The 27697-nt window shown below is 40.9% G+C and overlaps 1 protein-coding gene across 1 annotated transcript in view; it reads left to right on the top strand.

Moving 5' to 3' along the window:
* Nucleotides 1-27697, top strand: part of LOC131204983 (uncharacterized) — a 51432-nt gene that overhangs the window by 21641 nt on the left and 2094 nt on the right. Inside the window, exons 3-6 of the mRNA XM_058196725.1 lie at nucleotides 13674-13791; nucleotides 14406-14439; nucleotides 14877-14967; nucleotides 16971-17087. Of these exons, the coding sequence (XP_058052708.1) occupies nucleotides 13674-13791; nucleotides 14406-14439; nucleotides 14877-14967; nucleotides 16971-17087 (360 nt within the window). The remainder of the gene's footprint in view (nucleotides 1-13673; nucleotides 13792-14405; nucleotides 14440-14876; nucleotides 14968-16970; nucleotides 17088-27697) is intronic.

The raw sequence follows: 27697 nt of genomic DNA, 5'->3' as shown, positions 1-27697 counted from the left end.
TCTAATTTTTTTTTCTAATTTTTTTTTATTTCCATTTTCCAAGATCATATTTATGTACAATCTATTATCCATCATTAATCATCAATTTTTATTTATTGCTGATTTGGGCCTGCCCGACTGCTACTTCCTTTCTTCACAACCTCCCTCTACCCTGTACTACTTTCCCCTCCTTCATCTCCTTCACTTTACTACTTCCTCTCCTCCTTCTCCACTCCTCGCTTCTTCCACCCTTTCTAACCTTCTTATTCCCCTCCTCCTTCTCAAATCTTTCCTACCTATTTTCTTCCCTCCTTCTACTCCTCTCTCCCTTTCTTTCTGAAATGGCAGTCGGGCAGCCCCAATATTATTTCAAATTTTAATTTCATATCTTCAATCATTACTGTACATTAATAACCAATCCATGTATCATTTCCCCCCCCTTCCCCCCCGGACTTCCCAGAGCAAATACCGGGTATTATGACCAACAATCACAAGCTAAAATATACAAAATATACATAAACTCCCACCCCTCTCTAAAACTTTAAATCCCCTCACAATAAAAATAAAGAGATAAGAAAGAATAATTAAAAAGAAAAAAGAAAAAGAACAATACCAATACAAAATTAGTCCATCTTCTCAAATTCAAATTTTCTCCACTTGTATATTGCTTCAAATTTCATAAGTCCATTTCTTAAATTACAGTCCATCTTCTCAAGCTCAAATTTTCATCACTTATACATTTCTTCAATTGTCATAACATTTAATGTCCAATCTTCCAATATTACTCCATCAGTCAAATATCATTACGAATAAAGTCTCTCAGATACAATATTTCCAGCTTAACTTCATAACTTTTACTGTCTATAAACGTATCAATTAAAATGAATAATCATTTAATTACATCCACAATATAACAGTAAACAATTAACATCACTACATCCACAAAATTATCTAAATTCATAAATTTTACTTTCCATCCTTCACAATTAAATAGTATCATCCCATAGGTTTATACCTTACAAATAACAAATAACAAAAATCCTATAATTTATATCCTAAACAAATCAATTTTAGAAATTAACTGTAATCATCATACTCACATCGTAAACATTCCTCCCCTCTCCTATTCTATTTTCCATCATCTCCAAACCAGTTAACTTAGCATCAAACAACAAAGGATTCCCACTCTTTAAAACATTAATATAGAAATGTCTTGCTTTCATAACTACACTAAGAAAGGGCCGTGATAGCTCAGGCTGTAAAGAAGCCTGTTATTAGAACACAGCAGCCTGCAATTACTGCAGGTTCAAGCCCCTCCCAAGGTTGACTCAGCCTTCCATCCTTTATAAGGTAGGTAAAATGAGGACCCAGATTGTTGGGGGGGCAATAAGTTGACTTTGTAAAAAAAAAAATATACAAAATAGAATGAGACTATTGCCTTATACACTGTAAGCTGCCCTGAGTCTTCGGAGAAGGGCGGGATATAAATGTAAACAAAAAAAATAATACTTTCTACCTCTAAAATTCACTGACAAACCCATTGGAACTTCCCATCTAAAATATATCTGATGTTTCTTAAACTCATCCACTAAAAAAGCTTTCTTAACATTTCAGGAGGAATTTCCTTCATCATTTTTATATCTTGTCCCAATATTTGAAATTTATTTTTATAAAAGGCTTGCAAAATTTCATACCTAATCTTTTTAGTTGTAAAATAAATAACCACATCCCTCAGTACTCTATTTTGTCTTGCCCACCAAGAATTAACACGATAAATTCTTTCAATATTAATCTCAAAGTCTTCTGGCTCCACACCCTTTATCTGAGCAAAGGCTTCATGTAAAATCTCTTTTAAATTTTCCTTCCTACTTTGCTTCAACCCCCTCACCCTTATAGCATATTCCATCAATCTATATTGTAATATTAGTCTTTCTTCATCTGTCCTATCTACCTTTGCCTGTATATCTTCCATCTTATTATCTAAATTCCAGTTGTTTTGATTCTTTTGAATTTCCTCTATTTTTCTTTGCAACTCTAAATTAGCTTTATTGATTTCTTCAAGATTATCTTCCATCTGAATACAAGAGCTTAATATTTGTGCAATTGCATCCTTTACCATTTTCATTTCCCTCTTCTGCTCTTCATTTTTTAAAAATTTGTTTATTATTTTCCACTTTTATTATACAATCTATTAAATTTTGTCTTTAATATTTTAAACAATGTCTAAAAATGAATCTATTCAGAGAAACTGGATGTCAGGCTACCTCTGGTATATTTAGGAAAGAATCACCTTGACTTCATTTGAATAAAGAAAAGTACTTTTACTAAATACAGTCTTGATAGCAGCAGTATAAAGTTGGATCTGAGACAAAATATGGCTAACATTCATATCCCCCATTTGTCCCTCCTCTCCTCAGGAGGTCAGGCTGGTCTGGTCCAATGCCAGCTCCTTCTCGGCCCCGTGGTAATCTTCTTCCAGGTCTCTGGCTGTCAATCATCCTGGAATGCAGTCTCTGTTGAAAAGCCGCTCTAACATTCAAGTTAATCACCTCCTTCATGTCATGACGACACTCTTAAAGGCCTTTCCTTACCCTGATCATGATATCTCATCCTTAACATTTTTTACAGAAAGAACATTACATTCTAACTACTGAATATAAATTTCAAAATATGAGATTGGAGTGGAGGCTGACATTCCCCTCCTGCAACAAGGGCGTTAGTCCTAGAAAGAAAAAAGAAAAGTTAGGGTTTGTCAGGATATTTTTATAGAATTGTGCTATCTTTCTGCAGAACATCTTCTTGTTTCATTCAGCTTGGGATAAAGGGAAGTGTTTCAAAATATTGAATTTTATTTCTATGTTTTCTTGAATCTAAAATTTCTTTTATTTCAAAATGTTGTTCTTCTATGAGAATTGGTATAGGAGGTGTATGGTTCACGGAAAGTGACGTGTGTTCTGGTTTCAGTAAGCTCACATGGAAAACGGGTGAATTCTTCTAAGTGTTTTTGGTAAATCTAGTTGTACAGTCACGGGTTGATGATTTTACTATGGGAAAGGTCCACATATTTGGGTCCAAGTTTTTAGATTTTTGAGTGGTTTGAAATATTTGGTGGAGATAAACCTTCTACTTGGTATTTGTTTTCAGGGACCTTTTTTATCTGCTTGTTTTTATGTGCACGGTGGGTGTCATCAATGTGCTTTGTATTTGATCTATCCATTCTGAGAGAAACAGTGGTTTTTCCTTTGGGAGTTCGAGATAGGAACAAAATCTTGACCTGAAGCTATTTTAAAGGAGTAAATCCTGTGCTACTATGAATTGAGTTGTGTAGGCACTTCAGCAAAAGTAGTAGGTCCCAATTGTCTTGTTGAGTTAACATAACAACGTAGATATTGTTCTAGTACAGAGTTCGAGCATTCACAACTTCCATTAGTTTGAGGATGATGGGAGGAGCTTAATCCTTGGAGCCAATCAGTCGTAAAAATTCTTTCCAAAATTGAGAAGTGAACTCCTCGATCTGAATGATGTGTTTAGGAACCCGTGAGTCTATAAATGTGTTGCACAAACAACTTTGCCAGAGTCTTTGAGGAGGTATTTTGAACATGGAATAAAATGGACTTGTTTGGAGAAAGGTCTGTGACTACCCAGATTACAGTATTGCCTGAACTTTCAGGTAGTTCACTATGAAATCCATGGATATTTCTTTCCATGGGCTCCTGCCTGGCTACTGTTTGAAGTAATCCAGGAGGTTTTCCTGGAGGCCTTTAGATGATGCAAACAGGGCAACTTGCTATATATGATTGAATGTCTTTTAAGACTTGGCCACCAAAATTGTCTTTTAAGAAGATGCAAGTTTTCACAAACCCAAAATGTCCTGCCATTTTGGCATCATGGCATCGTTGTAGGATGGTTTCTCTGAGTGATAGAGGAACATATAGTTTTCCAATCCAAGCTAGTCCATCACAGAGTGTGCATTCATGAATGAGCCAAGAACCAGTCATTGAGTTAAAGCTTCTTTAAACAACTTATTTTCATCTGGGAGTGATGTCATTTGGTATGGCTTGAGTTATAGCTGGGCTGCTAATTGCTGAATGGGAAGTATTGGCGTACCATTGTATTGGGAGCAAGAGAGCATCTGCCAAAAGTTTTTCCCCAGGAATGTAATGTAAAGTGAAATTAAAGCGGTTAAAATATTGAGCCCAGCGGGCTTGTTTAGGAAAGTTTTCTAGGAGTTTTAGTGCTTCTAGATTTTGTGATCAGTCCAAACTTCAAAAGGATGATTGAACCTTCTAAGAATTGTCTCCATGTGCGAAGAGCCCAATGAACTGCAAATGCTTCTTTTCCCAAATAGCCCTTCTTTCAGTTTCAGTCAATTTTCGAGAAGTGAAAGCACAGGTTGTAGTTACCATCAGCATTGTTTTGGAGCAAACGCTCCGACTGTCACTAGCATCTGCTTGTACCACAAAAGGAACATCCATGTCAGGGTGTTTTAAAATAGGTTCAGCAGCAAACAGTTGTTTCAATTTTCAAAACTGCTTGACATTCCATTGTCCATTCGAGAGGTAATGATGGTTTGGGTTTTGTATCTCCTTTAGTTTTAAGAGGTTGGTGATTGGCAAAGCAATTTGAGCAAAGGAGGGATGAATTGACTGATAAAGTTCAAATCCCAAAAACTTTGCAGCTGTTTGCGTGTGCATGGGGGCCCATTCCAAGACAGCTTTCACTTTCTGGGTCCATTTCTAATCCATCCGATGCATACCCTAAGTAGTCTATTTTTGTTTGATGGAAATCACATTTGGATAGCTTGCAATAAAGTTCTGCAGATAATAACTTTTTGAGTACAGCTCTTACTAGTTTAATATGTTCTTCCATTGTTTCTGTATAGATAAGTATATGTCAGACAAGAACCCCTTTAAACAATGCTGATGGAGTATTTCATTTATTAGTTGCATGAAAACTGGCGCCTGCAGTCCAAAGGCAGTACTCGAAACTGAAACATCCTAGGGGACAGTTGAAAGCGGTTTTCCATTCATCCCCTCCTTTATAGAACTCTGTAGTAGCCTCTAGGTCAATTTGGTGAAAAATTTTCCTTCGCTAGATGTGCTAATATCTTTCATGAGTGGCATGGGTATATGCGCACGGCTTAGGTTTCTATAGTCAACTATAAGATGAAAAGCCATCTTTCTTTTCTCGAACATCACTGTGCGCCACACGAGGCCTAGCCGGTTGGATAAACCCTCTAAGTTTTTGTATAATTTCGTAGCTCCCCAATTCTTTTTGGGTCATGGGATAAGCTTTTGGTTTTGGAAGCTTTACCCGGAAGATGTCTATGGAGTCAATAGGCCTATGGGGAGGTAGAACATGATGCTTTCTCTAAAGACTTCTCAAGTCCCAGTATTCCTTAGGTATCCTCTCCTCCCTTCTATCCGTTCCTCATTGCCCCCATCATGTGGGCAATACGGTAGATCCTCCTTGGTTTCTTTTTCCTTTAGTGTCTTAGGCGAAACGTAAGACTCCCGTCTCCAGTTAATATGGGGTTCCACTTCAGCCATGACAAGCCTAGCAACAGGGTTGGTCCATCCTGGGCTACTATGAAGTTTAGGACCTCATGGTCTCCTATCATTTCTATGGGGTTCCTCTTACAAAATGGGCGGGCCTCCCCTGCCACAGAGCCATCCAACTGGGCAAAAGCTATGGGCCTACAGGTTCTCAGTTTTAGTTCCATTTTCTCTACTCGGGACTGATTGCATCTAGTACATCAGAGTCAAGCTAGCATTTCCCCTTATTACCGAAGGGACATGCAGTTGACTGGATGTCCAAGGACCGTGTCCAACTCACCAGAAGTCTTCACTCTGGCGTGGTTTGCTGTCATTGATTCTTCATCCTCCTGATGGGAGTGCCTTCTTGGCCGCCTCTCCCACTTTTTGCTTTCGTGCCTCTGGTTTCACTGGTTCCTTTCACCAGAGGTCGTCTTGGCACCAGCTTCACCTGACAGTCGGCTGCTCGTGGCCTTCTTTCCACATCTGTAGCATGAGTTGCCTCCCTCCATAGGGCGTCCCTTGAGGCCTCTGGAAAATGGGGATGGCCTCCAGCACGCTCTCTTTGCACGTCCTTCACTAGCTCGATTTCCATCTCCGCTGCCAGGTGTACCAGCCATACAAGCGTGGTTGGAGGCTCGTGCCGCACAGTTCGAGATCTCCATTCAGACCATCTTTGTAAATGTCACAAGGGTCACCTCCGACCATCCTCTCATCAAGGGAACTAAATCACTGAACTCCTGGTTATCAGCCACGGTCTCCTCCCTTGCCTGATGGTTTTCATACCTTTGGCCTTCTGCTCTGCCAGAGGGTCCTCGAACCTCCTCCTCAGTGCAGTCATAAAATGCTTGTAGTTTTGCAGTAAGGGGGAGTGGCCGCTATATAATGACACAAACCACGCAGCTGCTCTTCCTGTTAGGTTTTGGGTCACAGCTCTAACTTGTGCTGCCTGTGACCAGTAATCTTCCCCCCAGTCCATCATATGGTTATTCACTAACGCCAGGAACAGTCCTAGCTCCTTGGCATTTCCATTGAATTTCCCAGATATGGGGATTTAGGCTTTTCCTTCCTCTGCGCAGCCTCACTTGGTCAGCAGGTGGCATACGCCCATCCGACTCAGCTGCCTCTGGGAAGGGTTTTCTGGCCTGGGCCTTCCAAAATCTCTACGCCCTGGGAAACCTCCAGCGGGCCCTTTGCAGTTTCTTCCTCCTCTTCTCCCTCCCCTGGAGGACCGAATAGAGGATTCATACTTTGTGAGCGGTTGCCTTACTTTCACCTCACGGAAAAAGGCAATGCCTCTTCCAACTGGAGGCTGTCTCTGATCTTCTTGTCTATCCACTGAAATCTCTTTTCCCTTTTTCTTAATTACTCCAGAGGGAGGTTCTTTGAAGTCTGGTAGCCTCCTCTCTTCTTCCAGCTGCAATTGCTCCAGCTCCCAGGCTCTGCAATCCTCCAGTTCAGGGTTCAAACTGACAGAAGAAACCTGTTGCCTCCCAGTTCAGCAGCTGGCTGGCTTCCATCAAAGTTTTCTGTCAGCCCCTCGGTATTTTGGTTAAAATCCTGGTTGGTCGACATGCTATGAGATCCAACTTAATGTCAGGCTGCCTCTGATTATATCTAGGAAAGAATACACCTTGACTTCATTTGCAATAAAGAAAAGTACTTTACTAATACAATCATGATGCAGCAGTATAAAGTTGGATCTGAGACAAAATATGGCTAACATTCATATCCCCCATTTGTCCCTCCTCCTCAGGAGGTCAGGGTCTGGTCCAATGCCAGCCTGGTAATCTTCTTCCCGGTCTCTAGCTGTCAATCATCTCAGGAATGCAGGTCTGTTGAAAAGCCCGGCTTAACATTCAAGTTAATCACCCTCCCCTTCTGTTATGTCAGCGACACTCTTAATAGGCCCCTTTCCCTTACCCTGTATGGGCAGTGATACATCTCATTTCCTTAACTATTTTACATTACAGAAAGAACCCCATTTACATTCTAACTACTGAATATAAATTGTACAAAAATATGTGAGGATTGGAGTGAGGCTAAAATCTAATATTTTGGATTTGATCTGACCTCAAATGTAACACAGCTTTCACTGCTTTTCAGATCAATCATAGAACAGCTCTTACATAAAAGTCAATTCCTTTTTCACCATATGGTCCCAAAGAAGGGATCCAGTACCCAGCAATGTCCAACTGCTCCTCCACTCAGATGGACCCTGATTGGCCTCTTGCTTCAGACACAGAGAAGGAGCATTTCATGAGGACTCACCCTAAACTTGTCAGGAGTGGAATTTGTGTGGTTATATCTCACGATTCTCCAAGATTGAACATGCAGAAGGCCCTCTAAGGGAGACAAGTCAACGTTTTGTTCACTTCATAGAAGTTGATTAGACAGAATTCTTCCTTTCCATGAAACATTTGTCAGGACCCATTGAAGGAAAGTCTGGATCTCAAAATTTTGTAGGTGAAATAAAGAAGCACAGACTTCTCAAATACGTCCATAGTATTTGGAACTTTGTTTATCTGGCAAAGAAAGCCAAGATGATCTGAACCCCATTTCTTTGTGGAAGAAAGTTTCAAGATCCTTATTTCACTGTTCTCAAAGAATGTTTTCTGTCAAAGGCTGAAGATGCACCCAGAAAGCCCACAGACCCAGGAGAAAAGAAACAGGAAAGGATCACAAATTACTTTAAATGTTACAGTATAATTAAGACTGACCCATGTCTTGAATGCTGCTTATTCCTCCAGATAGGAAAGGAAGGAGGAGAAAAGAGTTGGGCTCCACTGCAGTGGTGGTAAGGGGTCCCGATATGGATCCATTAATCCAGATCACTGGGGTTTCAAATTTTTACACCGTTCTGTGTGGCTTGTGGTATGGTTTGGTACGGGCTCTGGGAAGGATACTGTAAGATCTCCATTTCCTCCCGATCAGCTGGGAATTGGGAGGCAGAGAGGTGCAACAGAATTTTTATTACTAGCCTCCGAACTACTTAAAATTTCTAATTGGTTCTCCAGAACTGGTCAGATGCTGAAACCCCACCTCTGCCTTAGATCCTTTAGGAAACCAGGGAGAAGGAGAACCAACTCAACAGATCCGCCAATTTAATTACTCAGAGAATAATGTTTCCAAAGACTAAATATCATGGCATTTTGATATTTTGCACTGCTAATTTGAAAATGCTGTATTTTGAACAAATTGTATGTATGGTTGATTAGCATTGTATTTTAACTTTATAAATTTGAAGGAGACTTGAGACCATCTATCCCAATTTTAAGAATCCCAGTTAAAAGCTTTCTGACTGATTTGCTCAGTTTTGATTCAGATAACCACAAGAGGAGACTGAGCTTGCTTTACTGGCTCAGCTAAAACAGCTCATCCTTTTACCAATTTTTTCTCTCATTCAGCTAAATAGAATAGAAGGAATAGAATAGAATAGAATAACAGAATAGAATAGAATAGAATAGAATATTGGCCAAGTGTGATTGGACACAAGAATTTGTCTTGGCATATGCCTCAGTGTACATGAAAAGATACGTCATCAAGGACAACATTTCCACAATTGATGATCAATACATCAATATAAATCATAAGGATTGCCAGCAACAAGTTATAGTCATACAGTCATGAAAGAGATTCATGGGAACTCAGAGACAGAACAGATTCAGTAAATAGTCTGACAGTGTTGATATTTGTTTAGCAAATCTTGAAAAAACTGTTCTTGTGTCTAGTTGTTCTGGTGATTCTATACTTTTCTGGTAGGAGTTGAAACTTTATGTCCAGGATGGGATCTGCAACTTGCTCTTCTTGATTCGTGCAGTATACAGGTCCTCAATGGAAGGCAAGTTGGTAGCAATTATTTTTTCTGCAGTTCTAATAATCCTCTGAAGTCTGTATTTTTCTTGTTGGGTTGCAGAACCGAACCAGACAGTTATAAAATCTCCTCTCTTGGAACTGAATTCTTTTTTCTGTGTCTCACACTCTGGAATAATAGCGAGCAGATCTTTCACTCGTGTGTAACGTGTGTCAGTGATTGGAAGAGGGCTGTATCCTCCCTTCTCCAACCGAGAGATTGTGTCAGTTGGAAAAGGGGCTCCCAGACTCCTCCTGATCTTCAGCTCTTCTCCTTGTGGTCTTTCCTCAAGGCAAAGAGCAGCTCCTTTCATCTCTTCCTTGCTTTCCTTGTCCTTCCCTGAAGTTCAGGTAGATATTTTGCAAATTCTCCTCCAAGCTTTGTGCCTACAAGGGGTCCTGGTCCTTGAGTTGGGGCCCCCAAAACCACAACGTTCACTTCCTGAGATGCTTATGGCTGCATTTGCCTTCTTTCCATGAACATCTCCCTGATGACTCAGATTCCGTTTCCAATCAACTACGATTTTGAGATCATTTTCGCAAACATGCATATCAGATTTGGTATCCCTCAACTTTCTTCCAGTCCATCATTCATGTTTTTATATCAGACTCTATTACTGTTAGTGAAGTCCTAGTTGCTAAAAATCAGATATTTTTCTACTGCTTTTTAATCATGCACCCTTCTCTGTGTGGAAATCATAAATATTTTTTTTTGAAAACTTGATACTACTCTCATTAAATTTCATTTTATTCAAAAAGATAAAAAACAAACTTCAAAAAATAAAACTATTACAAAGACAAAACAAAATTAGATGACACATTTTTTAAAAATTGTGCTTTAAAAGGAAATAAAACCACATATGCATATGTTGTTCACCAGCTGAATACTGACAAATATATTAGAGCAATAATAATTTTATCCCCAAAATAGGTCCACAATTATAAACTACACATCTATTTTCAATTACTTGACTTGTCATCTATCTGCTGTATATAAAAAACATAGTTAACAGGCAATCCAACAATAAAGTTAAGTTTCAAAATTTCAAAACCGTCTGTTATCTGCTATTATATTTAACCCTCAAACAATTTACAGGGGCTTCTTATCTACCACAGACCGTCACAATCATGATCTCTGATCCATCCAGAATCTGTCCAGGGATAAACATCTTTGTTTGATTCTTAATACCGTGTTTCCCTGAAACTAAGACATGTCTGGATAATAAGCCCAATTGGGCTTTCGAGCGCATGCCTTAAAATAAGCCCCCCAAATACTTAATGCATGTGTGGAAGAGAGGGGCACATCAGAGTCAGGCCTCCTGAGATCAACAGGCCTTCGGAGCCGAGGCACCGCTGCCACTCAGGAGAAGAAGAGAGAGGCTACAAGGGCCCATTTCTGACGTTCTTCTCCTCAGGTGGCAGCGTTCAGCTCCCCGAATCTGGCTTACTGATCCCAGCCAGGGAGGTGGCGCAGAGAAGCGATCTGCATGGTGAGATGGGCTCCCTTGCCTCTCCCCTTGCCGGGCATGGCAGGAACTGGAAGTCAGATAAGACATGGCTGAGAAGTGAGAGGTGTCTTACCTGACTTCCTCCTGCCATTCCTTCGGCATGATGGAGGAAAGTCCGTCCATCCTAAAGAGTCTAGCCATTGAGGTGGGGAAACAGAGGGTCACTGGCCCAGCGAGGCACCTGGTCCCGCTCAGCCCTTGAGAGACTCTGTCTTGAGGCGGCTGAGGTGGCGCCATGGCTCGGAGGGGAGCAAGCAGCTTTACTTGTCCTGCAGGCAGGTTGAGATGGTCAGCCTCCTTGAGGAGGGCCAGATGCACCAGCATTCCCAGGAAGTCTCCTTGTGGCTCGTGCTCCTGGCCCTGCAAACTAGTTTTCCAGCTTCCCAGCAACTCCTCCGAGTTGGCAGGCATGAAATAGTGATACAACGCTTGGACACCTGGATAAAGCGGTCATGGAAATAGTCACAAGCTGATCAAACTACTCAGCAGCCACATCGAGGACCCCAGCAGCATCTCGGGGTGGGGAGGAAGCTGCCCACTCTAAGCGTCCGGAGAGGAGGCAACCCGGTCGTGCCTAGTTTCAAGTCCTCCGGGGCCGCCTTCCAGGGCTTCATTGGGACGCTGTTGGCCTTCTTCTTGCCCCGTGGAGAGTTCCCTTTGCCCCGATTTGCCAAAGAACTTTGTGTGACCCGATCCTCACAAGCAATGAGAACCGCCATGCCTCTCCCACTTCAGGACAAGACCCAATAATAGGCCAATTATGGGTCAAAAGAAGACCCTGTCTTATTTTCAGGGAAACATGGTAATAATACATTTCCTTAAAATTGTAATTAGGATCTTTCCCAACAATTCCTTTCCATTCCCCAAAGTCAGAGGACCTCCCGTAAATTGAAACACGACGACTCTTAAGACTTGTTTTCCAGTTAAACATGACAAGTCCATTCCCCAATCTCCCTCCATCTTCTTGAAAGGATCCATTTCATCGGTCATCCGTTCTGTCCACTTTGAGTCTTCAGGGTCCATGGCCTCCAGCCATCTCAAGCAGCCTCTTCAAACCAGGCTCCTCCTTCAGGGATGCCAGCAAAAGTTCCAGTCCATCCATCCAATCCATCCAATTCAACAATTGTTATTGCTTCTGATTATCACATTTAAATTGATTTAAAACCATTGTTTTTTATCAAACTTTGAAATGAAGTTTCAATAAGGCTTGAAAGACTTTATTCTTTAAATCAGATGAAATTAGTTTACTCTAATATCTATTAATTACCATATTAATGACAACATAGAAAAATTCATGACCAATGGCAAATTGTTATCCATCACCTTCAGGTTTCATAGGAGAGATTTAAAAAGGGTTAAAAATTATTTGAGTATCATTTTGAAGACAGTTTTTATCCACTTATTTATTACCATCCGCCCTCAGGTTTCTAATCACAAAAGTCCAGTAAGATCACCATTGTTCCATAATCTTTAGGAAGTTAATGATATGTGAGAAGGACTTTGGGATGAGGAGAAGAGAGGCTGCCTAGGGAAGGAGCATAAGAGGAGAATCCAGCAGCTGCATAATGGGAGAAAAGAAACTCAGAAAGGATCCTGGCTAACTTTTCAGGCAGAGAGTTGGAGATTTGTACCCAGATTTGAAAAATGTTAATGTCGCATTACAGTCAAGTAGAATTAGCACATCTGGATGTTTTCCATCAGGATGAGAGAAGATTAACCTGACAACTTTCGTGATCAACCCATGCTTTCTGGGAATCAACCTGTTTGTTTTCAAAGAGTTTATGAATCACCTTTTTTTTTCTCTGGTTTTTATTTCATCTGTATCCCAGAATGTTTCATATCAATTATATTTTCTTTATATGTTGTCAGTATATGATTGACAAATTTTTCTCAAACTTTTTTATTCGTTTACAAAGATGATGGCAGTATTTCTATCCTATTTAACCATATTTGGAGATTAGACAATTGTAGAAGAAAAATTCAATGTGAGCTAAGAAACAAAGTTTTCAGTTTTTCAGATTCCTGGATCTTCCCATTCTAGTTTCATCCCTTTCTGAAGAAGAACCAGTTTTTCAATATTTCCCAGTTTACACTGTACTTGGACCAAAATGGAGAGATAACAGCAGATCTGGGCATTAAAATCTACTTGGTTCTCCCCAAGGAGGATTCCAGGATAGAGATTCTGGCGTATTTTGAAAGACAGAGACTTTCTATCAGACAAGATGCTCTTTCACAGCTAAAGTTGCTCAATAAGGTGTGAGAAATATTGGTGTCTTTTCTCTGTTTTCCAAACCTGAGGTCCCATTTCAAGTGGGCAAAGCCTAGAGTCTCCTGGGTGGTTGGCCTTCCATGCCAGTTGGTGTCATCTAATGGAAGTTCTTCAACAGTGGAGAGGCTTTGCCATGTTTTATGGAAACCTTTCAAGATCTTACTGGTCAGAGGTTTCTTTCTTCATCAGTGTTTAATTTCATATTAAAAAATCTAATGGAATAAAAGTTTCCTAAATCTTTTACAGTAAATTATCATCATGCTTAAACCTTTTTTCAATTCCATACCTATAGACTTTATTAAGTAGAAAAGTACTTTATTGTAGTATTAAATTCCAAAAGCAACAGGGAGGAACTAAATGAAGAATCTGCCAGTTATTATACCTCCTGCATCTATTTAGAAATAGTCAGAGATTTTGTGTTTACCTCAGTGAAGACCAGAGGCTACTTGTCTCCATCCATTTCTACCTCCATTTTCCATGGATGGAGAGTCCTAACACCTTTTCTTTGGCATTCCTTGTTTCTCTGCTTAGTCCCTGCCTCAGTCCAGATGTGGGGAATATTGTCACCCTGGATTTGTCAAGAAGGCTCGAGAAGGAGAGCCAGCTATGACTGCTTCCTTGTCCGGAGGGACCTTCTCCACTCAGGAAGGTGGGTCACACTGGGGAAAATGGGAGGCTTTGTGAACTGGATCCATCCAGCATTTTCATCAAAGTGCAAGTTAAAGACAGATCTCATCTGGTTTTTCCAATCTGCACTTCAAAAGGAAGTAAATCAAAAGACTTTGAAGGAGGGCTGGGAAGAGACGGGAGGAGGTGGCAGATCAGTTTTACTAACAGCAGAGGAAATATCTCTCCTGCTTTCTAGTTTGGATATGTGCTGCTCAGTTTACCTTTCTAGGAACATCTGAGTTCTTTGAAACTTTTTGAATTGTTTTAGATCCACCTTCTGAAAGACCTTGCAATCCACTGTATATTGGATCCTCCCTTGAGGATCACTGAGAAAGTGACACTGGTCCATAATGTCTGTGGATAGTTATGGGGAACTCATTCACAAATATTCTAGTCATGTAGATCAATCAATCAATCAGAAGAGAGCTGGAAGGGACCTTGAGGTCTTCTAGTCATGCCCAAGCAGGAGACCATACCATTTCAAAGAGTGACTGTTTAATGAAAAGGAAAATGCCGGTTATCAGTTGTTATCCAAAGAATATTTTCTGAAGATAAAAGGACAGATATTAAATAAAGTTGCTTTTTGCTTTTCAGATACCAAATGCATCCAGAGGATAAATATCCAAATGTGGACAGAGTCCAATGTATCCCCAAAGTTATAACCTTCCTGTCTTATGAAGAACTTCACTTCCTTCTCTTGCCCTATTCTTGTTCTTAGCCTTGTTTAATCATCTTCATTAAATAGAAACTCCCTTGTCAAAGCCAACAACCGGGACCTCCTATCCCCTCCTGCTTTGCTTCTTGTCTCCTCTTCTTCATTGGTCAACCAAGGAAAGCCACCTGCCTTCTCCGACAGACGGTCTTCAGCCTCATCTTCTCAGTTGCGCTTTCTCTCCAAAACCATCACGGTGGTTTTCCTACAAAACCAGGAAACCAGTGAAGAGATGGTTGGGGAAGAGCTTGGCCAACTCCATCATCCTTTCTTCTTCTGCTGTCCAAATTATCATCTGCTCCACCTGGCTGGGAGTTTCTCCCCCCTTCCCTGACTCTGACCTCCACTCCCAGCCTGGAGAGATCGTCCTGCAATGCAAAAGGGGCCGTTGTCCTGTTCTACGTCACCCTCAGCTACATGGGCTTCCTGGCCATCTGCTTCACGGTGGCTTTCCCAGGAATCTGCCTGGGCCTTCAACAGCCAAGCTGATCACCTTCAGCATGCTGGTCTTCTGCAGTGTCTGGGTGACTTTTGTGCCCACCTACCTGAGCACCAAAGGGAAATACATGGTGGCTGTGCAGGTCTTCTCCATCCTGGCCTCCAGTGCTGGTCTGCTGGGCTGCATCCCCAAGTGCTACATTATCCTTCTGAGGCCAGACCTGAACACAAAGGAGCAGCTTACAGCCAGAACAATGTAAAACATGAAATAAAATCATTGTTATATTTCAAGTGGTGCTAAAGTTTCTTTTATTTAAAAAGGTTTTCTTTCCATTTAGGTAGTATAATTAAAGAAAACTACATGTATATGTAGTTCCTTCCTTTCGTCTCAATAAATCTTGCTGAAGAGACTCTGAGAAGGTCAATGAACCTGACACTATATAAAAAAATCATTTGAGCCATTGTTCTTACTGACAGAGGCTAAAAGTGTATATATGTGAGGGAGAGAGTAGGAAAAGAGATAAGAGGGAAGCTGTGGGAACCAATTTCAAGCATGTTGCAGGTTAACCTTCATGAGAACCATTGGAATGCCAGAATGAGCTGGAATGCCATATTGGACTTTCTCTCATCCAGGAAGCAAATCTTCATGTGCTGATTTCCTGATAAAACCCTCTTTGCACAAAGTGTTGACAACTGCTAGGATTTCACTTTGGAGTTTTTTTTAAGTTGTCTACCCTAAGAACTTCCTCTGTTTTTTCTTTCTTTCCCATCCAGAGAATTAAAATAGCAACTCCAATGATATTCAGGCCCTTTAATTTCCCACTCTACTCTACCTGCCTTCCTCTGCTCCTTCCAAGCTTGTCTTGTCTGTGAAGGGCTGGAGAAGATGCCCAGAAAGGATCCTGAGAGGAGGTTGAGGGATCCTGTCTAAAGGCAGCCGCATCACTGACCAGGTCACAAACCTTCTAATATTCATCCAGGTCCAAGGGGAGTAAGAGGGAGCATCTGGGTTACCAGGAATTTGAATCCATGGAAGGAATTCTGCTTTCCAAACACAGAGATTGCTGATCAATTAGCAATGAATTTGAGGTTTGGAATGCTTCTGATTGCAAATGAACCCTTTGAAAACTCCAGGTTAAAAACTCCGATGGATCAGAGGAAGGCCAGTCTAAGATTCCCAGTGACCACAACCTCTGGATCTCCCACAAGCAGAAGGCAGAGACTTGTTTGCCAGCATGAAAATTGTGTTTGCCACAATTACTTTCTCCATCAAATCCCACCCAGCCACACAATCCAGGAATCCCAATTCTGGTATCCCAAATTAATCTGAGAAAACATGTTTTCAATGTTGACACCCCAGTCAGTAAGGGAGGCAGGACTGGAACTCAAGAGTCTCCTGGTGAGTGGCCAAAGAAACCCAGCCAGCTTTCTTGCTTAAGATGGGATTAGAACTCACCAGTGAGAAAGTCTGGTGAGAAAGTCACCTGACCTGCAATCATCTACACAGAACTAGAACTCAGCCTCCTGGACAGGCCCCAAATTCACCAGTTGGCTTTCCTGCCTAACGTGGACTAGAACTCCCAGTCCCCTGAGGATTGGGCCCAGGATGGCTTTTATTTTGAAGGTGGATTAAACTCTAATAGTAATGCACAAAGTCCCTCAGCTGGCTTCGATTCCTGCACCCCCACCAGGCACCCTCCTTCTGCAGTGCCAGCCTTTCTCCCTCGCCCAAACAGACAGTCACTCAAGCTGCCCTGCCCTGCCCCCCCGCACCACGCCCAGGTCGGGCAGTCGGCAGGTTACCCACCGCCTCCCTGCCTTGCCCCGGATGCTTTCTAGAGCGCCCCACCCCAAGATCTCCTTTCTGTGGAAGTTGTAGGGGGGGCTGATGGCCCTTCTTCTCTCCCCCAACTGTAGACAGCAACCTCTGGAGAAGGGGGTTCCCACCCGGAAGAGTAAAGGATGAGCCCCTCCAGACCCAGGTGGGCCGGATTGTCCCTTTTCTCCAGGTTCAGGTGGGCCTCCTCTTCCAGACCTTCCCGCCTCCGGTCCCTTCGGAGCTGAATAGCCTCGCCTGGCTGACCAGGGACCTCGCCCTCCAGTCCCAGCGGCAGATGCAACCATGGGTGAGTCAATGGGAGAAGCTTGCAGCAGGATCGCGTGACCTTGGCTATGGTATCAGGAGGTATCCAAAAAAGCAGGAAGACCCCAATCCCATTCACCCCACATGCAGCCTCCATTCCCAGGCCTGGGTCAAGGCCATTCACGATCCTCCATTGTCCTGAGGCTGCGAGTCCAGAGGAGAGGAAGGAGCCCATTGCTTGGAGGGACAGGAACAGACGGGCCTGTTTGCAGGACCTTTCTCTCTGAGGTCCTGCCCGCTCCCAAGCCAGAGGTGGAAGCCCACCTTCCCTTATTGTCCTGGGAGATCCAGCTGCCTCCCTCTTCCAGAGTCCCGCCTCCTCCATTATTTAGAGAGTTAAGCAGTCGAATGACCAACGTGCCTGCCGCCTGTCCTACTGTTCCCATTTATTTATCCATTGTATTCATAATCAAGTTTTATCATCTACACCACAACAAAAAATAAATAAACTATGAAGGCTGCCGTGGTTTGCAGACCCTAGAGACCTTTCAATCTCTCCAAGAGGGATCCAGTGATCAATCCCTCTATCCACCCTCTCCCTCCTCTGTTTTCCATCCTATCCTCGAGCCCATCCTCATAAAACTGACTTCTTCATTTCATGGAGATTTTCAGGTGGGACATTGGAGGCAGCTGGCTGAGAATTCAGTCCATCATTTATGGAGATCGAGGCTTGGTCAGAGGTTTCAGCCAACTTTCCCAGCCAGCCTCTGACAATCCAAGTCAATGAGAGAGCTGGATTCACTTAAAGACCAAAGTGGCCAGAGTTGTACACCACTTATGCATGCTCAGAGCTCAAAGCATTGTAGACCCCACCCACCACTGTGGCTCCATGGGGGGGATAGGACTCCCATTCTGTGAGGGCTTTCTATGCCAAACTCAGGATGCTTTTCTCACCATGTCCATGTATGCATCTGAATGAGACTGTGTTGTTTCTCTGTGATATAATGGTGTATAATATAATAATTTAATAAGTCATGTTAATAGTATATATATAATAGCAACCTTTGAGAACTATGCAAAATTTCATTTTGTATGCTGATTACTGTACATTTAAAGTGACAATAAAGTTACATATATCCCATCCCATTCCATATTTTCTACCACTTTCTATTCTATCTATCTACTATTCACCACATATTTTCATAATTTTCTGATTTAATTTTCAATTTCATATAGGTTGTGTGGCTCAGGGAGGACGTATTTTCAGAAAGGTTGGCAGTTCAGCCCCAACCCCTAGTGCTGCCAGCCTGCGCCTCACATTTGTGGCCTGGGTTTTGCACATTTATATCCCGCCTCTTCCCAAGACTGGCGCTTACAGTGATCAAGCAATAGTCTCATTCATTTGTATATTTACGTCAACCAGCCCCCTAAATCCCTCAATATATAAGGATGGAAGGCTGAGTCAACCTCCCAGGGACTAGGAACCTGCAGAATTGCAGGCTGTGAATAACAGGGTCCCTGCTTCTGAACATTTTCAAAGCACAAAATGCAAGAGGGGACCACAGGATATTATGTATCCACCCAGACCATTCTCATGAGCACCATGTCCTGTATTCATGGACTACTGCAATGACCTGGGACTTCTGAAGAGCACCAGGACTCCAGCTGGTCCAGAAAGGGAGCTGATAGAAAGCCTGCAATTACTGCAGGAAGCTTCCAAGGGACCACCCTTTAAAGAGGGGAAGACCCAGATTGTTGGTTATTTGTTAGCCAGAATCATTGCCTTTCTGTGGCCCTGAGGAGAAGGCACCTTGGTAAATAGGGCATCACGATCCTCCCATGTAACCCTCCTGCAAGCTGCACTGGCTGCCGGTGGTCTTCCGGTGCAATTCAAGGTGTTGGTTATCACCTTAAAGCGCCCATTAGGACCAGGTTACGGGACCGCCTCCACCAACAGCCTCCCACGCTGCAGGCGCTCCCATAGGGAGGGTCTCCTCAGGGTGCCATCAGTCAAACAATGCCGACTGGTGACCCCCGGGGGGAGAGCCTTCTCTATGGGGGCTCCTGCCCTCTGGAATGAGCTGCCTCCGGGGATACGACAACTCCCCGACCTCCGGACCTTCCGTCGCGAGCTTAAGACCTTTTTGTTCCACTGTGCGGGGCTGGCCTAACGCAATTTTAAATGTGGGGGTTTTTATGAGGGTTTACGACAGTTTTAACTTATTGTGGCCAATTTAGAATCAGTTTTTTAAATGTTTTAATTTTTGTCTATTTTGTTTTATTCTGGCTGTAAACCGCCCTGAGTCTTTTGGGAGAAGGGCGGTATAGAAATCAAATCAAATAAATAAATAAATAAATGAATAAACAAATAAACAACAGCCGTTGCCTGCTGAGTCAGCCGCCACATGACCACGGAGACGCCTCGACAGCTGGCTCTTCGGCTTGACGAGATGAGCAGGCCCCCGAGTCGGAAACCAGCAAGGATGTGCGAGGGAACCTATCCTATCCTTATCCTATCCTATCCTATCCTATCTCTATTTATCTTCTGTTCTATTCTATTCTATTCTATCCATTCTATTCATTCTATTCTATTCTATTCTATTCTATTCTTCTTCCCTTCAAGATGGATGCAAATGTAGAACGGTGTTTATTTTTATTAGCTGAGAGTTTTGCTGCTTCTCCCAACGGCTTCTTTGGTCTGAGCCACTTGGACAGGGGGATTCTGGGTAGGCAGAAAGTCAGAATGTACCAACTCATGGAATTCTTAGGGGTCGTTTAATGATCTTCCTGGGGCTGATGAGGAGCAGCCCAGAAAATGTTGTGTCTGAGGCCTCCACCAATAGAATAGAATAGAATAGAGCTGAAGGGACCTTGAGGTCTTCTAGTCCAGCCCCTGATCAAGCAGGAGAACCTATCCCATCTCAGACAAGTGACTGTCTAGTTTTCTTCTTAAAACCTCCAGTGATGAAGCAGTCACAACTTCTGGAGGCAAGCAGTTCCACTGGTTAATTGTCCTCCTGTTAGGAAGTTTCTCCTTAGTTCCAGGTTGCTTCTCTTTGTTTAGTTTCCATCCATTGTTCTTGTCCTGCCCTCTGGGGCTTTGGAGAGTCATTTGACCCCTCTTCTTTGGGGCAGCCTCAAAGATTGAAATACTGCTATCACGTCACCCCTAATTCTTCTTTCCTTTAGACTAGGACCCAAAACCTGCAGCCGTTCTTCCTATGGTTTCCTCTCCAGGCCTTGGATCATCTTAGTTGCTCTTCCTGAACCTTTCCAGGGTCTCCACATCTTTTAAGTAGCATGGAGAAAATGGTTGCAGTATTCCAGTCTTCTATTGAGGGAAGGAGCCTCGCTGGCACAAATGGATCCTTCGCTTCCCTTTCCAACCTCCATCTCCTTGTCCGAAATGTCCCTCCGAGCCCCCATCACAGCCAACGAGGGATCTCTTCCTTTGGGGCTTCTTTCCCACTCGATCCATGATGGCGGAAATGGAGGCTCGTGATCCCCAGGAAGGGATCCCAGAGGAAAAAAGGACCTCAGAGCATCTCCAGGGCAATGATGGAGACCAGAAAGAGACTCTGCTTCTCTCATTCTGCAGCTGGGAATGAATGACTCGCCTCAAAGAGGGTTTTCTGATTTCACTGCCTCAGCCTCCTTTCCCCATTGCTCTCAGAGACGAGGAAAGGTTGGTTAGACTCATTGCTGTCAGATGAATTAAAAAGGATTTTCTGATTTCCTTTAATTTTTCTAGATTGCTAATTTTAATGTTTACTAAAATTCTGGTTTTAATTGAAAAGTTCACCTGACCATGACTTGCAATATTGGCTTAGTTGACTTTGTAAATTGAAATGGTTTAATGCTGACTTGGGAGCCTCCCTGACTGACTGCAACCTCCTCCTTCCGCTGGCAGCTTTCTCCCTCAAGATGCTGCAGCAACTGGTCTTCAGGTCAATGCTGCCATGTTGCCAATTGTGCTTCATCACTGCTGGTGGTTTCTCACTTCTTCTTCTCATCTAGTGTTCTCAGTCATTCAGCTTCTGTCATGAGGACTACTGTAATAGAACCAGAAGCAACCACTTGATGTCTAGTAGTATCCCTGAGGGAACCCGCCCCAAATGCATATTAGAATAAATTCTAATTTTAATTTGCTTTTCTTTATTTTTATCAGGGAGTGGATGAGAATGATTCAGAGCCAAATCTGATGTCACTGCAAGGAACTGACGACCTGGAAGGAGAGTCATATCCGGCTCCATTGGGACCTCCTTGAGGAACAGCAGCCAAATGGACAAGAGGAGAAGCCATTTCAGTGCTCGATGGTGGAAAAGGAAGAGGAGATCCTCACTCAGGGATCCCCTAGAAATCACCTCAAGGCATGAGTGTGAACTCTACTATAGTCTTCAGAGAAGAGCTTGGCCAACTCCATCATCCTTTCTTCTTCTGCTGCCCAAATTATCATCTGCTCCATCTGGCTGGGAGTTTCTCCTTCCTGACTCTGACCTCCACTCCCAGCCTGGAGAGATCAATGCAACCAAGGGGCCTGTTCTCACACTCAGCTACATGGGCTTCCTGGCTGCCATCTGCTTCACGGTGGCTTTCCTGGCCAGGAATCTGCCTGGGCCTTCAACGCCAAGATCACCTTCAGCATGCTGGTCTTCTGCAGTGTCTGGGTGACTTTTGTGCCCACCTACCTGAGCACCAAAGGGAAATACATGGTGGCTGTGCAGGTCTTCTCCATCCTGGCCTCCAGTGCTGGTCTGCTGGGCTGCATCTTCATCCTGCTACAATTTCCTTCTGAGGCCAGACCTGAACACAAAGGAGCAGCTTACGACCAGAACAATGTATGAGAGATAACACCATGATATTTAAAGAATTGTAAAATTTCTTTTATTTAAAAGCTGTTTTAATAGGCTTTTCTTTATTTTTATCAGGAATGGATGAGAATGATCAGAGCCAAATCTGATGTCACTGCAAGGAACTGGACGTGACCTGGAAGGAGAGTCATATCCGCTCCATTGGGACCTCAAAGGCCTGAGGAACAGCAGCCAAACAGACAAGAGGAAGCCATTTCAGTGCTCGATGGTGGAAAGGAGATCCTCACTTCCACAAAGGATCTCGGGAGAAATCACCTGAAGGCATGAAGCGTGGAACTCCAAGATAGATAGATCTTGAATGGCTTGAACAGATGCTTCCATCCATTTCTGCACATTTCAATGAGGTGTTTCTGCTCCTTCCTGGAGAAGAATTACGGATCGATCCAGCCAACCACTCTGGAAGCTCCAGGACCTTCCTTTCAAGGTTGACCAGGGATGCCAGAGGCCATCCTGCCAGGGAGTCTCTTGAGGGCCTCTCTCAGCTTTTCCAGAGAAGCCATCCCAGGACACTTTGCCTGGATTCTGGGAATGTCTTGGCTTTCAGATTCTCCCAGAAGCTTCTCCGGTTTACATGGCAGCATCGGAGGTTTGTGTCTTCAAGAGCTTCTCTTGTCTTCCGTGTTGTCATGTCCGCCTTGTGTTTCTTTTGGACTCTGTTAAGTGGTACCGCTGCTCTCTGCACATCAGTCACCTGCAGCTGTTCTTCCTCAATTCTCTCTGGAAAAATCGGGTTAGAGATGAATTTGGACCACCAACCAAATTTTCTCAGTTAACCACAATGGCAACTCCAAAAGCACATAAATAGTTTGCAGTAAGAAGTATGGGTGTTAAAATTTTTTTTTTTTTATTCAAAAGTTTTACAAAATTTCCCCTTTCCCCCTCCTCCCCTCCCTTCGCAACCTCCCCCGACTTCCCGGAACGAGCACAAGGTATAGTTAGTAAAACAAACATATGCTAAAAATTCCCAACTTAATTATACCTACAATCATCAATTCCTAACTTCCCCAAAAGCAATCAAAATAATACATCATAATCATTCAAAACAGTCTGATAACTCTTAGTCTGATATCTACTTGAATATAGTCAATCCATTTTTCCATTCCTTTAAGTATCTTTCTGTATTGTCTTTCAAAAGGCTGATATCTTCGCCATCTCAGCCAAATTGGCAACTTTCAATATCCATTCTTCTATTGTTGGTACTTCTTTTTCTTCCAATATTGTCCTATTAGTAATCTTGCTGCAGTTATTAGATTTAAAATCAATTTAGTCTCAATTACTGTACAGTAATAATTCCCAACAAGAAAAATTGCGGCAGGAACTTTATCTTTTTCAAAACATTTTGTAAAATCCACCAAATTTTTATCCAAAAGGCCTTTATGTCCTTACAAGTCCACCAATGTGAAAATATGGAGCGTCATCACAATTACAACTCCAACATTTTGCTTGCATTTCTGGATACATAAATTTTTAGGATCTAGATGCCATCTATAAAACATTTTATAAAAATTTTCCTCAGATTCTGTTGAATTTAACATTTCTAACCCAAGTTTCCAATAATATTGGCTCCTGAAAATTTTGTGCCCACTTTATCATACAGTCCTTTACCAAGTCCCTTTCAGAATCTATTTCAAGTAACACATTATACAATCTCTTTATATGCTCCTGAGACTGATTTCTAATTTGCTTTACCAAATTTCCTCGTTCTGCTCTATACCAATTTTCTGATCTCCTTCCATCTAGCATGTTGCTCATATTGAAACCAAGTATAATTTTCCTTCCTCTCTTAATACTTGCAGAGATTTTAACTGCAAATTACCTCTTTCAGTATACAAAAGATCTTTATATGTAATCATTTCCTGATTCTGTTCTATGTTTATATTTTCTACTGTATGTCTAGGACTGCCCATATAGGAACCTTATAATTTAGTTTATAAGAGTATTTTTCCAAACACAGAAGGGCATTTCTTAGCACATGATTTTAAAGGCCTTATCCACTTTTTGTCATAAATTAAATATGCATGCCATCCATATAACAAATCATAACCTTCTATATTCAAAATTCTGTCCTCTGTTAAATTAAACCAATCACTTATTGCAGAGAGAGCAGCTGCTTCATAATATAATTTAAAATTAGGCATTTTAAACCTCCCTTTCCGAGAATCTTGAATTATTTTCATTTTAACTAGCTTTTTACCTTCCCATATAAATTTGTTAATTCCTTCTGCCATTCCTCAAGATTCTTATCTTTCTTAATTATTGGTATCATCTGAAAGAGGAATAAAAATCTAGGTAAAACATTCATTTTAATAGCAGCAATTCTCCCAGCAAAGATAATTGCAATTTTTCCAAACAATCAACTCCTTCTGAACTTTTGCCATAAAACCTCATAGTTATTCTTATACAATTTCACATTTGATGATGTATAAACCCCTAAATACTTAACCTTCTTTACAATTTCAAATCCTGTTATTTCTAATTTTTTTCTTTCTGTTGTCTGGCCATATTTTTATTATCACTTTTGTCTTTTTCTGATTTACCTTAAACCCTGAAACATTCCCATATTGATCAATTATTTCCAACAAAGATTTACTAGAATTTATAGGGTTTGTTAAAGCACCAAATCATCTGCAAAAGCTCTTAACTTATATTCATACTGTCTAACTCTAATTCCTCTATCTCCTTTACTTCGTATTTTATCCAATAATGGTTCTAGAGTTAAAATAAACAATAATGGTGATAAAGGACATCCCTGTCTTGTTCCTTTCGCAATCTTAAAAGGTTCTGTTAAGCTACCATTGATTATAATCTGTGCTGTTTGCTCTCCATAAATTGCCCTAATTATTCTTAAAAACCATCTCCAAATTGCATCTTTTCTATTAATTTAAATAAAAATCCCAATGCAATCGATCAAAAGCTTTCTCTGCATCGAGAAAATAAATGCTTTTCTAAGTACTCCAGTAAATTAACAATCTGCCTAACATTATTCCTCATCTGTCTCCCTTTTATAAATCCAGATTGATCATTATGAATTCTTCGCCAACATTAATCTATTAGCTATTATTTTAACAAAAATCTTATAATCATTATTTAAAAGTGAGATTGGCCTATAATTCCCAGGTTTAGAACAATCCTGTTCCTCTTTGGTATCAATGAAATAAAGAGGTTCTCCATGAATTCTCCTAGTTGTATCTGATTAAATAATTCCTTAAGTGGACCTAACATCTCATCCTGTAAATTCCTATAATAACTGTAAGCCCATCCATACCAGGAGTTTTCCCATTTTAATTGTTTAATTACCAAAATAATTTCTTCCGAGGTTATAGATTTCAATTCATCCGTTGTTCTAAAGTTAAATTTTTAACCTTATATTCCTTCAAATAATTATCAATATCCCTATTCAATATATTATCTTTAAGATATAAATTTGTATAATATTCTAAAAAAGCTTTTTTAATTTTATCCTGTTGATATCTCTACCTTTGTATTTTTCTATAGTTGTTTTGTCTTTTTCCTTAAAGTGTATGCTAACCACCTACCAGGTCTTTTGCATACAAAAGTATTATGTTTGGCATATTGTATATTTGCCACCTGATCAGCCATTATCATATTAAATTGATTCTGTAGTAACTTTATTGCATCTTTAAGTTTTGATCATGTGGTTATGTATTAATAATTGTTGTTTTATATTTAAATACCTACGCTGTCTTTGTTGCTTATTTCTGTCTATTATTAAGATATATAATACACCTCTCATAAAAGCTTTACTGTCCCAAACCATTTCTATCGATGTTTCATTATTCAAATTATAATCAAAAAATTCTTTCATCTGCTTTTTACATTGATTTACATTATCCTGATATCTAAACAAATTTTCATTTAATCTCCAAGTTCTTCTACCCTCTTTTCCATATTCCAATTCCATCCAAACAGGACTATGATCAGACAAACATCTTGGAAATATCTTAGTTTTCTTCACCAAAAAGCAAATCATTAGAAATTAAATAAAATCAATACGTGAGAAGGATTGATGCCTATCAGAGTATAGTCTCTTTCCTCCAAATTCCGCAGTCTCCATACATCTCTTAACTCAAAATCTTCTATCATATCAAAAAGGATTTAGGCAGCTTTGCATGTGCAGGTATCTTCTTGGAAGAATTCTCTTGTCCTTTCGTATCTATCATTCCAATCTCCCAATATAATACACGATTTATAATCCCATAGAATCAACTTATCATATAACATTCTATAAAATTTTCTTGTTGCTGATTAATATATACCAAAAAGAGAGTCCTTTTTTCTATTGTAAGTTCAATAGCAATATATCTTCCATAAAATATCTGCCTCTATTAACTTGGCTGGTATATCTTTTCTCAAATAAACCACTATGCCATGTTTTTCTCCAAAGCTGAAGCAACAAAATGTTTACCTAACTTTGAGTTTATTAGTACTTTTGATCTGATATTTAATATGCTTTTGTAAGCAACAACATCATTTTTAAATTGTTTCAAATAATGAAATATTTTCTTCTCTTCTGAGCTGAATTCAAACCATTGACATTCCAAGTCAAGATTTTATTTGCCATTACTGGGCTGCTGAAGCTTTGGGCAATCAACTGAAGATCGTCCTCCATCTTGGCCGTGCTCCTCCACCGCTTCTGTAGCAGATCCTGAACTTTACTTTGAGTTTGTTGCTCCTTTCTTTACGCTTAAGGGCTCCTCAGTCTTTGTTCTTGTGGTTGTTCCTCTGATGGTAACATCACTGAATCACCTCAGCTTCCACACCCATTTGAGTCTCTTGAATTTTTTTTCTATTATTTCTATTTCAAATTTCAGCACTGTAGAAAGAAAATCTTTGGCCTTAAGCACTGTGTCAATACGATATCTTCTTCCTGATAATACACTGTCAAGCCAACTGGAACCTCCCATCTAAATTGAATCTGGTATTTCTTAAGTTCTTGTAAAAAAGTCTTTCTATCCCTTAACATCTTGGGAGGATCTCTTTCAAAACCTTCAACTCCTGTTCCCTATTTTTTTTCTGAAAAGCAACTTGCAAAATTTGATTCCTCACTGTTCTTTTCAAAAATAAACCACATGTCTCTAGGAAGTTTCTTTTGCCTAGCAATCCAAGAATTAACTCTATAAATTTTGTCAATTTGATAAGCAACCTCTTGTGATCAAGTTCAATAAATTCAGCCAGAGCTTCTGATAAAATTTTTAAATCTTCCCTTTGTCTTCATTCAAACCTCTAATTCTCAGAGCTCCTTCCATCATTCTATACTGCATCACCACCACTTGATCTTCATTTTATCCAATTTGATTTGCATTCCCCCATTCTATTTTCTATTTGTTGATTTGACTGAACAATTTCTTGCACCTCCTCCTCCACCACCTCCAGTCTTTTGCCAAACCTTGAAAAGCCATTAAGATATCTTCTTATTTTTATTATTCTCTTATTTCTTCTCTTATTTTCTCATTATTATCCATAATCTCCTAAACCTTTCTTCAGACACTTTCCTTGCTCTTTAATCAGATTCTAAAGTTTCAGAACCTTCTGCCCCCAGTCTTAGGTGGTTTAGTAGCCATTTCAGTTTTAAAATTCTATAAGTCTAGAAACTTCTCTTCCCTTGTAAAGAGCTCAGTTCACTTCATTAAAATCCACATAACATTTCATCTTCTTAGTTGCACAGATTTTAAAATTCCATTCATTTTCACTCCCTGCTCAGGCGCCATCTGAGTCAATTAGACAAAGGAAAAAATTCTTTAAAATAGAAGTAAATCAAAAA

Source organism: Ahaetulla prasina, chromosome 11 (assembly GCF_028640845.1).
Source record: "Ahaetulla prasina isolate Xishuangbanna chromosome 11, ASM2864084v1, whole genome shotgun sequence".
Classification (NCBI taxonomy): domain Eukaryota; kingdom Metazoa; phylum Chordata; class Lepidosauria; order Squamata; family Colubridae; genus Ahaetulla; species Ahaetulla prasina.
This window is presented reverse-complemented; position numbering and strand designations above follow the sequence as displayed.